Source organism: Vipera berus (genome assembly GCF_964194415.1).
Source record: "Vipera berus genome assembly, chromosome: 10".
NCBI lineage: Eukaryota > Metazoa > Chordata > Lepidosauria > Squamata > Viperidae > Vipera > Vipera berus.
Genome location: NC_138213.1, coordinates 9,276,197 through 9,290,053, shown reverse-complemented (window position 1 = coordinate 9,290,053; position 13,857 = coordinate 9,276,197). Strand labels below are relative to the sequence as shown.

General features: G+C 40.3%; 1 protein-coding gene across 2 annotated transcripts in view; it reads right to left on the bottom strand.

Moving 5' to 3' along the window:
* Nucleotides 1-2,341: 2,341 nt before the first annotated feature.
* The window catches only part of DPY19L3 (dpy-19 like C-mannosyltransferase 3), a 30,654-nt gene continuing 19,138 nt past the window's right edge, over nt 2,342-13,857 (bottom strand). For both annotated transcript variants that reach the window (XM_081335992.1, XM_081335993.1), the window contains exons 14-19: nt 13,373-13,484; nt 12,054-12,110; nt 11,164-11,246; nt 5,743-5,875; nt 4,830-4,988; nt 2,342-4,261 (exon numbers count right to left, since the gene is read on the bottom strand). In XM_081335992.1, coding sequence (XP_081192118.1) covers nt 4,091-4,261; nt 4,830-4,988; nt 5,743-5,875; nt 11,164-11,246; nt 12,054-12,110; nt 13,373-13,484 — 715 coding nt within the window. In that variant the 3' untranslated portion in view covers nt 2,342-4,090. The remainder of the gene's footprint in view (nt 4,262-4,829; nt 4,989-5,742; nt 5,876-11,163; nt 11,247-12,053; nt 12,111-13,372; nt 13,485-13,857) is intronic.

The window sequence follows — 13,857 nt, the reverse complement described above, 5'->3', positions numbered from 1 at the left end:
TCTAACCTTGACTTTGGTTTTGATGATGAGATTAGCTTGTTGTTATAGAAAATGGCCAGTAGCTACGAATTATATGAAAGTAAAAAGCTGAGACTATAATTTTACTTTGTAATTTACTGTACTGAAAAAAGTTGGAAGTTACTTACTGCCTTTATCTTTTTTCTTCCCTTCACATCTCTTTTCCCTTCCCTTTTCCTACCCCACCTTCCCTGTCTTAATTTCCATTTCCATTTTTTTTTCTTTTTAAAAATAATATCTTAGGAAAACAATGGAAAGGAAGCAAACACGTTGACAGGAGGATCTTCTGAAGCTTGGAGCATCTTTCCTGACATCTGCTGTGTAATATTCTGTTTGATTGGAGACATCAGGTATTGATGTATGAACATGGGAATTGCAAGTTTTATTGCAAGACTGGGGGGGGGGGAAATCCAGACAAGATTAGAAAATGCCGGTGTGGAGTGGTTACAAGTCATTTTTATCAGTGCTGCTTGAACTTTGAACAGTCGCTAAATGAATAATTTTAAGTTGAGGACTACCTGTAGCCTGTATGTGAAGTCAGTGTATCTGATGTTAAAAAGCCGAAGTGGCTTGCTTTTAAGCCCCCCTGGGACTCTGTTTTATCCATTCCTCTTGACAAGCACTGGCTAAGTAAGGCAGGGGTCCCCAACACTGGCAACTTTAAGACCTGTGGACTTCAACTCCCAGAATCCCCCAGCCAGCCATGCTGGCTGGGGGATTCTGGGAGTTGAAGTCCACAGGTCTTAAAAGTTGCCAAAGTTGGGGACCTCTGGGCTAAGGTACCATACATTGATCGAAATAATGTTCTCTCTCAAGAAGCTAGGAAATGGGTTTATTAATAAGCAGGGTTAAATGTATTGTGTGAACCCTGCCGAGCTGACCTGTATTTTGGGAGAAATGTAGGTAGGCATCACCGAGTCAGCCGCTCAACTTATAGCATAAATTAAATTTGACCAATCTAAAGACCGTCTTCTTGGCAAGATCAAGCATGCCTCCCTACAGGCTTAATTAAGGTTTTAGTACTTAACTGAAACACTTTTATGATTAGGTTCTGCTGAACTGGCAAGGGACTCCACCCTCATTCAGGGAAACGAAATTATTGAAGGACTTTTGCCCCCTTAGCACAGAAACACGGTCCAGATCCAGGATTGACTTAAGAAAGACACCCTGTTGTTTGTGACTTCAGAAAATCCTGCCCACCTGAATGTGAAATCATTTGGTGGGTGGTTGACAGAACCTCAAGTATCCCTGCAGCGGTAAATCCCAGGTAGGAAACCTTTTCATTAATTGGGAAATGGAAGACAACTCTGCTGGGGAGCTTTAATCTCATTTACCCATCTTGATTTAATTAAATTTGGGAAGCGCTAGTCGAAGCCCCGTTTCTTGTATTTAGAAATTAATTGTAACAATTTTCTTACACGAATTACTTGAGTCAGCCAGAGATACCCCTAAGGACCCTTTGATGGCTTTCCAGAAGCACAAGGCTGCCACCACAATTTGTAACACCGGCTGTATTCCCCTGGGAGTTACTTTTGGTGCTTAAATCAGGAAGACAAGAGACCATTTCCTTTGCTTTTCCATCTGTGTCAATGGGGTTTGTGTTAAGAGGGCATTCTAAGAGAGGTTGTAACCAAAGCGGTTGGGCAGCTACTCAAAAACGTTGGAGAAGTTCTGCATCAAGCAAACTGCTTTCTTCAGTTCCGTAAACAATGTTCAAATTAGCAATAATTTCATTCTTAGAATTAGAATTACAGAGCTGGAAGGGACCTTGTAGGTCATATAGTCTAACCCCCCCCCAAAAAAAAAGCAGGAGACGCTACAGCTACACCTTTTCTGACAGATGGCACTCCAGTCTCTTCTTGAAAGCTTCCAGTGATGAAGCTCCCACAATTTCTGAATGCAAACGTCTGTTCCACTGGTTGATTGTTCTCACTGTCAGAAAATTTCTCCTTATTTCTAGGTTGAATCTCTCCTTGACCAATTTCCATTGGTTGTTCCTTGTCTGGCCTTCAGGTGCTTTGGAAAATAGGTTGACCCCCTCCTCTGTGACAGCCCCTCAAATATTGAAACACCGCTATCACGTCTCCCCTGGTCCTTCCCTTCACTAGATTGGCCATGCCCAGTTCCTGCAACTGTTCTTCATATCTTTTAGCCTCCAGTCCTCTAATCATCTTTGTTGCTCTTCTCTGCCCTTTTTCTAGAGTCTCGACATCTTTTTTATAGTTTGGAGACCAAAATTGTTTGCAGTATTCGAAGTGTGGTCTTACTAATAACGGACTAATACCACTCTCACTTTATAGAGTGGCAGTAGTCCATTATTGTCACAATGACTTTCTTAAAAAATAAGGCATTACAAAGTGAATGGTACAAATAGAATATCTGTAGCTCAGGGTTGCATGGTGGGGTCCTTGCTGCACTCTTATTTTCTTATAGACATTTCATTACCCAACTAAATAACAATATCCCAGCCAAGGAACTATCAGCTGAGACAAACAAACAGTAAAACAACAGCCTAATCAAGGAACCACCAAGAACACACCCACCCACACCAACAGGACAAGCCACCTGTATATAAACAGAAAGCAAAACCCACTCCCATAAGCACTGATGATGTTACCTAGTTGGGTAATGAAACATTTGCAGGAAAACAGCGAAGCTTGGAGAGCACCAAGGACCCCAAATTTATTGTTTTCATAAAGCTTCAAAATAAGCATACATGTGAAGTCATACATCCATGTAAGGCACATGATTTACAAAGGGTCTGTTCTGGACAAGGTGGGAAGAGTTTTTGGAACGATGAAATTATATTTTCCATTAAAAACTTGAGTATCTGGCCTTTTTAGGAGAATTCCTTTATGGTATTCTTTCCCCTCCTTAGGACGTTACACCCTCAAAATGAGGCTGAAGCAGAATACAGAAACAGAACATGGTTTCATATCAGAGCAATCGGGGAGCATTTTCATGGCAACACTTCTTTCAACTCCTTGAAAGGTAGGTCAACTGAACTTGACTGCACTCTACCAAATCTCAGTTACAACATTCTATGCACAGACAAATCAACAATTAAGCATGGAAGGAAAGAAAGCAAAGTGCTACTAATAGAATTGAAATACTGTGTCAAAAGCCTTGGTAGTAACGATGGCTTGAAGAGCCACAGAAACTGGGGTGGAGTGCAGTGACCACAAGCACTTGGGTGTCCCTGAAACCTTTTGCCGGATCGGGAGCTTAATTGTTAATAACGCCTCCCCTACTAAAACTTGGATGAAAATGGATCAATCTACAGCTGATACTGAAGACCAAGGAGCCGAAAGTTGAGAAACGAACTTTCTTCTACAATAGTCTTTCCCAACCGTGCCAACTTTTAAACATACGGACTTCAACTCCCAGAATTCCCCAGTCAGCCAGGGGAATTCTGGGGGTTGAAGTCTACATATGTTAAAAGTTGCTACGTTTGAGAAACCACGCTCTAACTAGTCCAGTCCTATTCTCAGTCCTTAAGGATAGGGAACCGTAAAATGTCAAAAAGGTTTCCAGCTTATAAGGCCCATGATTATACCAAACTCTGACAGACTAAATGGGAAGAGAAGACCCCCAGAGACCCTTGGTGCATGGGATGTAGATGAGTAGTGGATGGCATAGAAGACCTTTCCCCTAGCTCACGGGTAGGCAACCTCGGCTCTTTTATGACTCATGGACTTCAACTCCCAGAATTCCTGAGTCAGCATAGCTGACTCAGGAATTCTGGGAGTTGAAGTCCATGAGTCATAAAAGAGCCGAGGTTGCCTACCCCTGCCCTAGCTTTAGATCTTTCATAAAAATCATAGAATATTGGGATAGAACTTAGGAAACATTTGCTTTTCACGATCTCCGTTCTGTGTGTGTGTCGGCAGCCTCTTGTCAACTAGCTTTCGATAACTTACATATGTTATGGGATGTGTAAAATGTTATAAAAGTGAATTGTCAAGAGTAATTAAAAAAACTAAACGCTTTCAGTTGACGTAAAACAATTTCACCTTTAAAAAAAACGAGCCATTTTTATAAACTAGCACTTTCTGCTCCTGCTGTAGCAAAGCTAGGTGAGGTTTTGATGTTGAGCCAGTTTGTAAACATGGAATGTTTTGTTGTGAAAGACTTTCGTAAAATACATCGTATAGGAGGGCAGATTTCTTTTGATCTCCTCACAGAAGCGAGGGAACGGTGAAGGTTTTAGATGGGGATCGTTTTCTCCAGGACCATCCATCACCTGCAACAGAAAATGCAAGGCTGTTTTTTAACTATTTTGAAACTGCTTTATTTTTATTTTATTTACTGGTGTCCTGTTTTGTTATTTTTACAAATAACTCAAGGTGGTGAATATATCTAACACACCATCCTCCTCCTGTTTTCCTCGCAGTAATAACCTTGCAAGGTGAGTTGGCCTAAGAAAGAGAGAGAGACTGGCCCAAATTCACCCAGCTAACTTTTGTGCCTAAGATGGGACTAGAATTCTCGGTCTCCTGGTTACTGGCTCACAGTCACCCAGCAGGGTTTCATGGCTGAGGTGAAACTAATAGTCTTTTAGTGATTGGCCCCAAGTCACCCAGCCAGCTTTCCTAAGGCGGAATTACAACTCACCACCTTCTGGTGATTGGCCCAAAGTCACCCAGCTAAGGTGGGACTAGAATTCACTGGGTATATCTAATAATGAAGTGCTTTAGTCTGGCAAGATTCCTGTCTACAGGCGAGCAACAATAAAGAGACTACTCTAATGTATTTCTCCCTGTCGTTCTTGGGTTTCTTGGGCCTGAAAACCGGTTTAGGGAAAGACTTACGTGGCCATTGGCAATATCCAGAAGGTCACGCAACCGACAACCTCTGTTGTGCCTTTTTTCATAACAAATGCTGTCCTCCAAGATCACAAAGTCAGTGCCAAAAGATCTGAGGACCCTATGAACGTCTTCAGGCGATCTTTTGGCATACACCTGATAAACCTGCAAATGAGTGAATGAATTGGATTTAGCTGCCTTGTTAATTAATTAAACGTGGGAATAAAGGAGGGTTAAAGGAAAGGAACAAGCTATACACACACTCACAGAGATCAGCCATGATGATTAGTCACAACAGTCTTATGGAATCGGGGCATCGATGTGGCCTCAGCGGAGGGGGCAGGGTGGCATTGCAGAGGGTGGGACAATGGCACAGCGTCGGGGGGCTGGGGGCAGGGCGTCGACTCTCCCCAACAGTCCCAATTTCTCATATGGCCTTGATGGGAAAATTAACTGTCCACCCCTGATCAATAGCCTTGATATCACTGGCTAGAAAAATACTCTTTAGGATCAGCCAATCCAGATTATAGCCCTACATGGGGAAAAAAAGCAATGCCCGATGTTCAAGGTGGGTTCAGAAGAGGCTGAGGAAGATGGGACATTATTGCTGATTCATGCTGGATAATTGAAAAAAAAGGCAAAGAATATAAAAAAAGAAGTCAGTGCTTCATCGGTTTTAGAAAAAAGCCTGATTGTATCGACTCTGGATTTTCGGGACCCAAATGTTTCTAACACCCCAGTCAACGTACTAGTGTTTTGTATTACATAATTTGTTTTCGTCACAATGAACATGAAAGAAAGGATATCATGTGTGTGATATTTGCTAAATTTGAGGGAGGAGAGGGAAAAAAAAAGAAAACGTTATGCACCATTGCTAAAATCAAGGCCAACCTAGCTGGAGAAAATCGGATCCTCTTACCTCCTTTGTTCTTTCTCGCAGACTCTTATCTTCATAGTGGGGATGATTTGTTAAAATCCTTCCAGTGCAAAGCTTAACCCCGGCTAAGAGCTGCATACTTCCTGCAATTACTGCTTTCTTTGGAGTGTTGGACCTGAAGGAATATTGAGATTTATTTCGTGAAGGGCACATTGATACTATTCTGTTCACTGCTACTTTTACCAGCTTATGGTCCAGGAGTGGATAATGGTGTAACATTGCATTTTGGGTTCACTATTGTCTTCACCCATACAACCTACACCTGCAGAATCCAGAAAGTTTTACTCCTACTTCCCAAGTTGGTTCAAGGAAATCCAGGTTACTAGATAGCTTACAGCAAGGGCTGGCAAGTTTTTCAGGCAAAAATCAAATGATTAAAAAATAAAATCAGTGTTCACTTGCAATGATCAGATCTCATGCTGTCACTTCTACGACCGTTAATTAAATTCAGTTAGTCTGGAAATCTATAGAGAAGCAGGAGAGATTCTTATATAAATGAATATCAATGAAAAGGGCTATTATTTTGTCTTCATGTTCTTCCTTCAAGGGAAAAAAATGCACTTGAAAGACAGACATAGCACCTGGCCATCTGTTCGACATTTTGTCTCATCCAAGCTTTTTTGCACATAGAAAAAACAGAAGTCCTTGCAAAATTCTGTCTGATCTGGGGTAATTCCCAAAGGACAATCTTGCCAAATAACCAGGCACGGTAAAATGAAGTATGCATCCACATATGTGCTGCCAGTCATCTGGCTCAGCAGATGTTTCAAGGATACACGTTTTTTAAAAACACACACACACACACACACACACACCAAAAACATCTCTCTTGAAGAATTCCTTTTCATTTCGCTTTGGAACTTCCTCATGTACGAATTTGCTATGAAAAACTGTAGTTACATCATTGATTTAACAGCCACTCGTTCAGTGGCCATTTGAAGTTATCATGGCGCTGAAAAAAGGGATGTATGACTATTCCTCACACTTATAACGGTCACAGCAGCCCCACGACCATGTAATAAAAATTCAGGCATTTGGCAACTAGTTAATGATGGTTGCAGCATTCTGGGGTCGTCGATAACTACCATTTGAAGCCTTCCCAGTCAGCTTCTGACAAGGAAAAATCAACGGGGGAAGCTGAATTTGCTGAACAAATGTGTGATTCACTTAACAACTGCAGCAAAAAGGTAGTAAAATCAGGTGTGACTCAGTTAGCCACTGTCTTGCTTTGCCACCAATTGTGGCTGTAAGTCCATTGTGGTTGTAAGTAAGTACCTGTACTAGAAGCAGTGGAGCAATAGAGAACCAGCGTGGTCTCGTGGTTAAGGCACCAGGCTAGAAAGCAAGAAACCATGAGTTCAAGTCGCACCTTAACCATGAAAGCCAGTTGCTGACTTTGGGCCAGTCACTGTCTCTGAGCCCAGCTCAACCTCACAGGGTGATTGTTATGGAGAAAGTAAGAGGGGGAATGTGCCTTGGGCATGTCTGCCTCCTTGAGTTATTTCTAAAATTAATACAGGTAGTCCTCGACTTACAACAGTTCATTCATTTGAAGATGCAACAGCAATTTAAAAAAATGACTTATGACTGTTTTTCACACTTAGAACCATCTCAGCATCTTCACGGTCAGGTGATCAAAATTCAGGCCCTTGGCAACCGACTCGTATTTACGACGGTTGCAGCATCCCAGGGGTCACGTGGTCCCCGTTTGCGACCTTCTGACAAGCAAAGTTGACTTAACGATTCACTGAACAACCGTGTTACTAGCTTAACAACTGCAGCATGAAAGGTCATAAAATGGGGGCCAAATTTCACTTCACAACTGCCTCACTTAGCAGTGGAAATGTTGGGATCAGTTGTGGTCGTTAAGTAGAGGAGGGATAGAAATAATCAAATAAATAAAATTGCCTCAAGGCACGACAGCCGCTAGAAGGGGGGGAAGGGGGGGAAAAATCAGATCAAGCATTCCTGATAGATGTTGCCTCCCTCTCCTCAGATCTTTCTCCCTGAGGCAGCCCCTTGAATGCTCAACTGGAGTCTTCCTCAGCTAATGTGCTTCAAACGACCAAACGGCAGTTTCCCATTACAGAAAGACGAAGCAATTTTTACAAATGTCTGGATAAATGATGTATAAAATGAAAGGATAATTTGTTTTTATAGGTTTCTGCCAAGCTTCATATCCAGGCTGCTCAACCCTCACGCAATTTATTCTGCAAGAAATGTCACTAAATAATGACAAGGACTTAAAGAGGTCAAACTGATTTACATTATGTAATTTAAATGTCACTCCAAGCAGACCCGATGGCATTTTGAACAAATAATCTCATTTATTTTGGAAGCTCCAAGCTTCAACAAGTTAATTACTGTTAAACTAATGGGGTAAGCGGAGTGCACTATAGTATAAAGTGGGAAGCTCTGCTTTATCTGTGCTTTCCAGTATTGTAGGATTATTACAAAAGAGCTCAGTTGAAAGAGAAAGCTTCAGTGGGAATTACAGGAATTTGGGGGGAAAAGACAGAGCTTTCTTCCTTCCTTTTGATCTTTGCAAAAATAAAGATTCATTTCAAAATTAGAGGAAAGAAGTCAGTATTTCTGTGCACATCTGGCAAACTTCAATCGCCAGTGTTACAAATGCAGGCAACTGCAATCCTAAATTCTCCTAAATTTGGCATTACCTTGACATAGATGGAATGTTTCGTGATGGTGCTTGAAAGAACAAAATATGCTGTATATGCAGCTTAGCCAGAACATACCGAACAGGGGGGGGAGAAATCTTTTTTAAGAAGCTTAAGCTTTTGATTAAAAAAAAAAAGGAAAAACACACATGGAAAGATAGAAAAACTACATATTGAAAGTCAATAGGATTGTATACAGAAATGCTGAATGAGACAAGGCAAAGTCTGACTGAAACTTATATTAATCAGAATAGAGCTGGAAGGGACCCTGAAGATCATCTAGTCCAACAGCAAGAGACCCTATACCATTTCAGACAAGTGGCTGTCCATTCTCTTCCTAAAAACCTCCAGTGATAAAGCTACAACTTCTGAAGGCAAGCTGTTCAGAAGGATTGTATGAAATACTGGTAGTCCTCAAACTTACAATCGGTCGATTAATGACTGTTCGAAGTCATGACAGATCTACAGTACATGGACGGTTATAAAGTTCCCATGGCCTGGATCATTCTGTGATCACATGACTGAACTCTTAGCGCTTGGCAACATGGCCTCATTTACAGCCATTTGCAATGACTGTAAAGTCACCTGACCATGTTTTATAAACCACCACTTACTTCCTGGTTTTAGCAAAACTGTGTCCGTTGTCAGGAACCATGGGTTCGCTTTACGACCACAGCTGTTTTGTTTTATGACCACAGCGTCCACTTTACAACCGCTGCCTTCGCTTAATGACTGCCGCAAAAAAAGATTTTACGACTGTCACGAATTACCGCTATAATGGGCTGGCTCTCGAACTATCTGTGTCCCACTGAATTACTGAGATCTTGTTAAGTCTGACTCCCAACTTCAGGTAAGAGGCATAAATCGGTTGCCAACTGCTGTTTCTGCAAAAGTAATTAACTTCTTCCGTGCATAATGTTCCCCCTCCATGCCCATAAATCCCCCGTAACAAATCACAACAAAAAGCTGATTTAAAAGGAAGAGGCTAAGCAACACTTCTGCATTCTCCAGCCTAGAATTGGGTTGAAAAATGGTGCTTGTTACAATCTGTCAAATCCAGTTTGTGGCTGAACCCAAAGATCCATGTATATTTTATATTTAAATCTATATATAAAACTGCATATTGCACTCGAGAGACCAGGTTTATCAAACATTTAGCATCTCTTAATACAGAAGTGGTTTTAAAGACCTCTGCTGGCGAAGATTTATCATGGGAATATGTCAATAAGGAAGCAGAGGGATGGAGATCACTTTAGTTGGCTTCCAGGACGCTGTCAGTGACATATATTACCTCTTTACTCATGAATAATTACACTATTCATTATTATTATTTCCAGAAAGAGAGAAATTAGAATGAAGTAGTAAAAAGAACAAATGTTATGCTCCTAATCCCTAGAGATCATCTAAATCAGGGGTATCCAACCTTGGCAACTTTAAGATCTGTGGACTTCAACTCCCAGAATTCCCCAGCCAGCATAAAGTGATCCACACAGTCATTAAACGAACCCTGCTGCCATTAAGTGAACCCATTGTTTCCTATGGGGTATTTTTACTTATTTATTTGTATTTCACCTCCATTATTTTTATAAATAGCTTAACCCAGCAAGCGTTATCTAATATTCCTTCCTCCTCCTATTTTCTCCACAACAATCTTGTAAGAGGAGCTGGGCTGAAGAGAGAGTGATTGGCCCAAAGTCACTCAGCTGGCTTTCATGCCTAAGGTGGAATTTGAACTCACAATCTCCCAGTTTCCACCTGGTGTCTTATCCATTAGACTAGGCTGAACTGTTTTTTGCCCAAAACCGGAAGTAAACATTGGCTTTTGGCAAAGATGTTATAAATTGTGGCTATGGTTGCCAAGCGCCCGAAATCCGTCAGAACTTTGGAATGGTAAGTAATATTTTTTTTGGGGGGGGGGAGTGTGTCGTAATTCGAGGACTACCTATATTTCTTCAACTGTGGAAACCTATGCCAATGAGGACATGTTGAATGGGCCCATACTAGCCAAAGCTTCTTAAGAGTGATGAAGACAATGGTTTAAGAAAGAAGATAACAAGGTAACACCTTCTGGATACTCAAGATATGCACACACACAGAGAGAACTGTCTGTGACATGCTAAATTTGTCTGCCATTTTGTAAAATATTTGTAATAGTTTGTTTATGCTTTTTTATTTTCTTGCTTCTTTTGAACCTGGGCTGTTGCATCACTGGCGCAGACAGTGTTTCTCAACCTCAGCCACTTGAAGATGGGTGGACACTCAGAACTCCCCCAGCTGTGGGAGTTGAAGTTCATCCATCTTCAAGTGGCTGAATTTGAGAAACACTGCAAGCTGGTGGGGGAATTCTGGGAGCTGAAGTCCACTTATCTTCAAGTGACTGAGGTTGAGACATACTGGTGTAGGATGTCTTGAAGGTTGTTAAACCAGGGTAAGAAACAACGAAATTTCAGCTGCTGGTTAGATGGAACAAACATTTCTAAGTAGGTGCTTCAAGAAGAGTCTTTATCTCTTCCCAACTGTTCTGTCGTGACTGCTATGCCAAAACTGAGTCTCAACTCATCTGAAGGCTATAGGATCGAAAAACTGGCCCTGGGCTTTGCTCTTAGTGCTTATATTAAACCCAGTTACCTAGCTCACTTTTTAGAATTTAAAAATTTAAGCAATGTCACCAAAGACATGGATTCACCCTGTCTAGCACGCGATTTAAACATAATAAAGTTCCTCTTACTTAATCCAGTTCATTAGCTCCACCGTATCGGGGTCGTAGAATTCTCTCAGCTCTGATAGCTCTGCCATTATTCCAGGCAGGAACTAAGAAGAAAATAAACACAACCAAATAAATCACGGTAGACACCAAAAGGAGCTCAGCTCTTCAGCAGGTACAAACCATTGTTTATGAAGCCTGGGCAGCAAAGTTACCAACAGATGTTTCTGCTGTTTTATTTGGCTCCCATCTGCCAATGGCGGGTTCTCATTTTAAAACATATACAAGGGAAAACATGGACCAGGAACAAGAAATTGGCGAAAGGCACAACTTAGATGGGTGTACATCTGAGGTGGCAGCTGCACCTGTTTCACAATTCAAGCCTTGCCTCCTTTTCTGCATGTGTTTGCATCAGATGTGTATGTAAATGGTTTGGGCTTCATTAGTCAAAGCTGCAACTTTTGTTTTGCCTGTTGTGAAGAGGGTGCTGGATAGGTATGTTGCTTATGGGGTCCTTGGTACTCTCTGAGTTTGGTTGTTTTTTTGCAGACATTACATTACCCAACTAGATAACCTTATCAATTTTAGAAGGGAGTGGGTTTTTCTGTTTATATACAGGTGGTCCTCGACTTACGACAATTGAGCCCCAAATTCCTGTTGGTAAGTGAGACATTTGTTAAGTGAGTGTTGCAAGTCAAGGATTATCTGTGTGGTGGCTTACCCTGTCAGATTTGCTGGGAGTGTTGTTTTCTTCTTGGTAGTTGATATAACAACAATTTAATGAAGGAACTGACCAGGGCAAATAAGGTGTCAATTAAAGCTTGAATTATCTTTAATTCAAACAGGTAAATCTTTGATAGAAAAGTTTTCTATTCTGAGAAATTCTTTTTTAAGAAGCCTAAAAATGGTCTTACCTTGTAACAAAGATAAAGCAGTATGAGGATTGGTGTTAAATATCTAATCACAGATACCTATAAGAAAAAAGGCACAATTTTATGTACAGAAAGAAGAAAACCCAAACCAAATTCATAAGAAATTTATCACACAAATATTGCATACTTTGAAGTCACAGAATGACTTTCTTTGAAAGTGTTTCTATTAAGAATATTAAGCATAGACTATGCATTAGGTTTTTTTGAATTGTACTGAATTTTATTGTGCTGTACCTGAGCAATCACGATTCATGAAAATCATTACATTGTTTATGCTTTTCATAGCTTCTACTACATCACCATCTAGTGGACTTAAATAGCATTCATTTTCAAAAGAAGTATGCTTCTAAATGCATTCTAAACACAGTACTAGGAATTTGTCAATGTTTTATTATGACATTTTGAGTTCTAAACGTAAAACATTCTACTTCAATGGAAATGGCTATTTGAAGCAGAAAATCGACATTTTGAGCAGTGCTGGAAGCTTTTTAAAATACATTAAAATGCTTAAAAAACAGCATTGAGAGCTGAGGTTTTGCACTGAAAACAGGATATTTTGTGAGTTTTGAGCTCAAAAAAGTTAGAAATAAAACATGCAATCCCTCCCTCTCAATCTATTTTCATCCACCCATATCATAAATCTGCTTAGGCCATGAAAACTAAACCAGAATTTATTGAAAAAAGAAGATCAAAATGTAATGGTTTAAATTCCTACATGGAGGGGGGTAATTTGAATTTGAGTTCTTAATCGCTTATTAATTTTTGCTGTTGTCTTTAAATGTACTGGTCTGTTTATTTTTTATTTCTTGATTGTATGCCATCCAGTTGGGTGTTCATAGAGATATCCTCAATTTCCAACTACAATTGAAGACAGAATTTTGGTTGTAAGTTGTTGTGGTTATAAGTTGAGTTACACATGACTGGACTCAATTTTATGACACTTTTTACAATGTCATTAAGTGAGTCACTGCAGTTAAGTGAATGATGTGATCAGAAGTCTGAATCCATCCTATCTGATGGGTGACTTTTTTGCTTGAAAATGGAAAAAAACCCCTGCAAAATGTGATCATGTGACCATGGGATGGCGCAGCTGGTCATAAATGTGAGCCAGATGCCATGTGCCCAAGATGTGGTCCTGTGACCACAGAGGATGGTACAGTAGTCATAACTTTGAAGGTGAGTTATAAGTAAATTTTTTCATGTGTGCCATAACTTTAACTTGGTCGTTAAGTGACCAGTTTTAAGTCGAGGACTATTTGTATACATCTCTTACATAACTAAATAAACCGAAAATCTCTAACCCGTTTGGGAGTGTGAAGATGAACACATTTCAAAATCAGCCCCCAAATATCACCACTGCACAGGCCAGAAGCTGCAAACATACAAACGTGGGAAGTCCAGAGATATTTCATCCTGCAGGAATTTAAAAAAACAAACAAAGGAAAATTTAAAAAAAAAAACATTTCTATTATCTGTTTACCCCTAGAAAGCGAAACATAGCTCCGGTATTTTTTTTAATTTCATACTTTTTTTAAAATTAAACTTATCAAAGTGCAAAATGCAAAAAGAAAGTGAAAATAGTGGTAAAATGGGAGAGGAAAAGAAATACAGGGTAGAGGGGGAAAAACGAAAAGAAAAGCATTGACTTCCGACTCCTTTTAGCACAGCAGAATAAGTAACATCAGAGTCTCAACTTTTTTACTTTTACATACTTAGTATGTCCTAGCCATTTCTATAACCACGAACTTATCCAATCAGCAAAACCCAAAGTCAGGTTTTCCTTTTT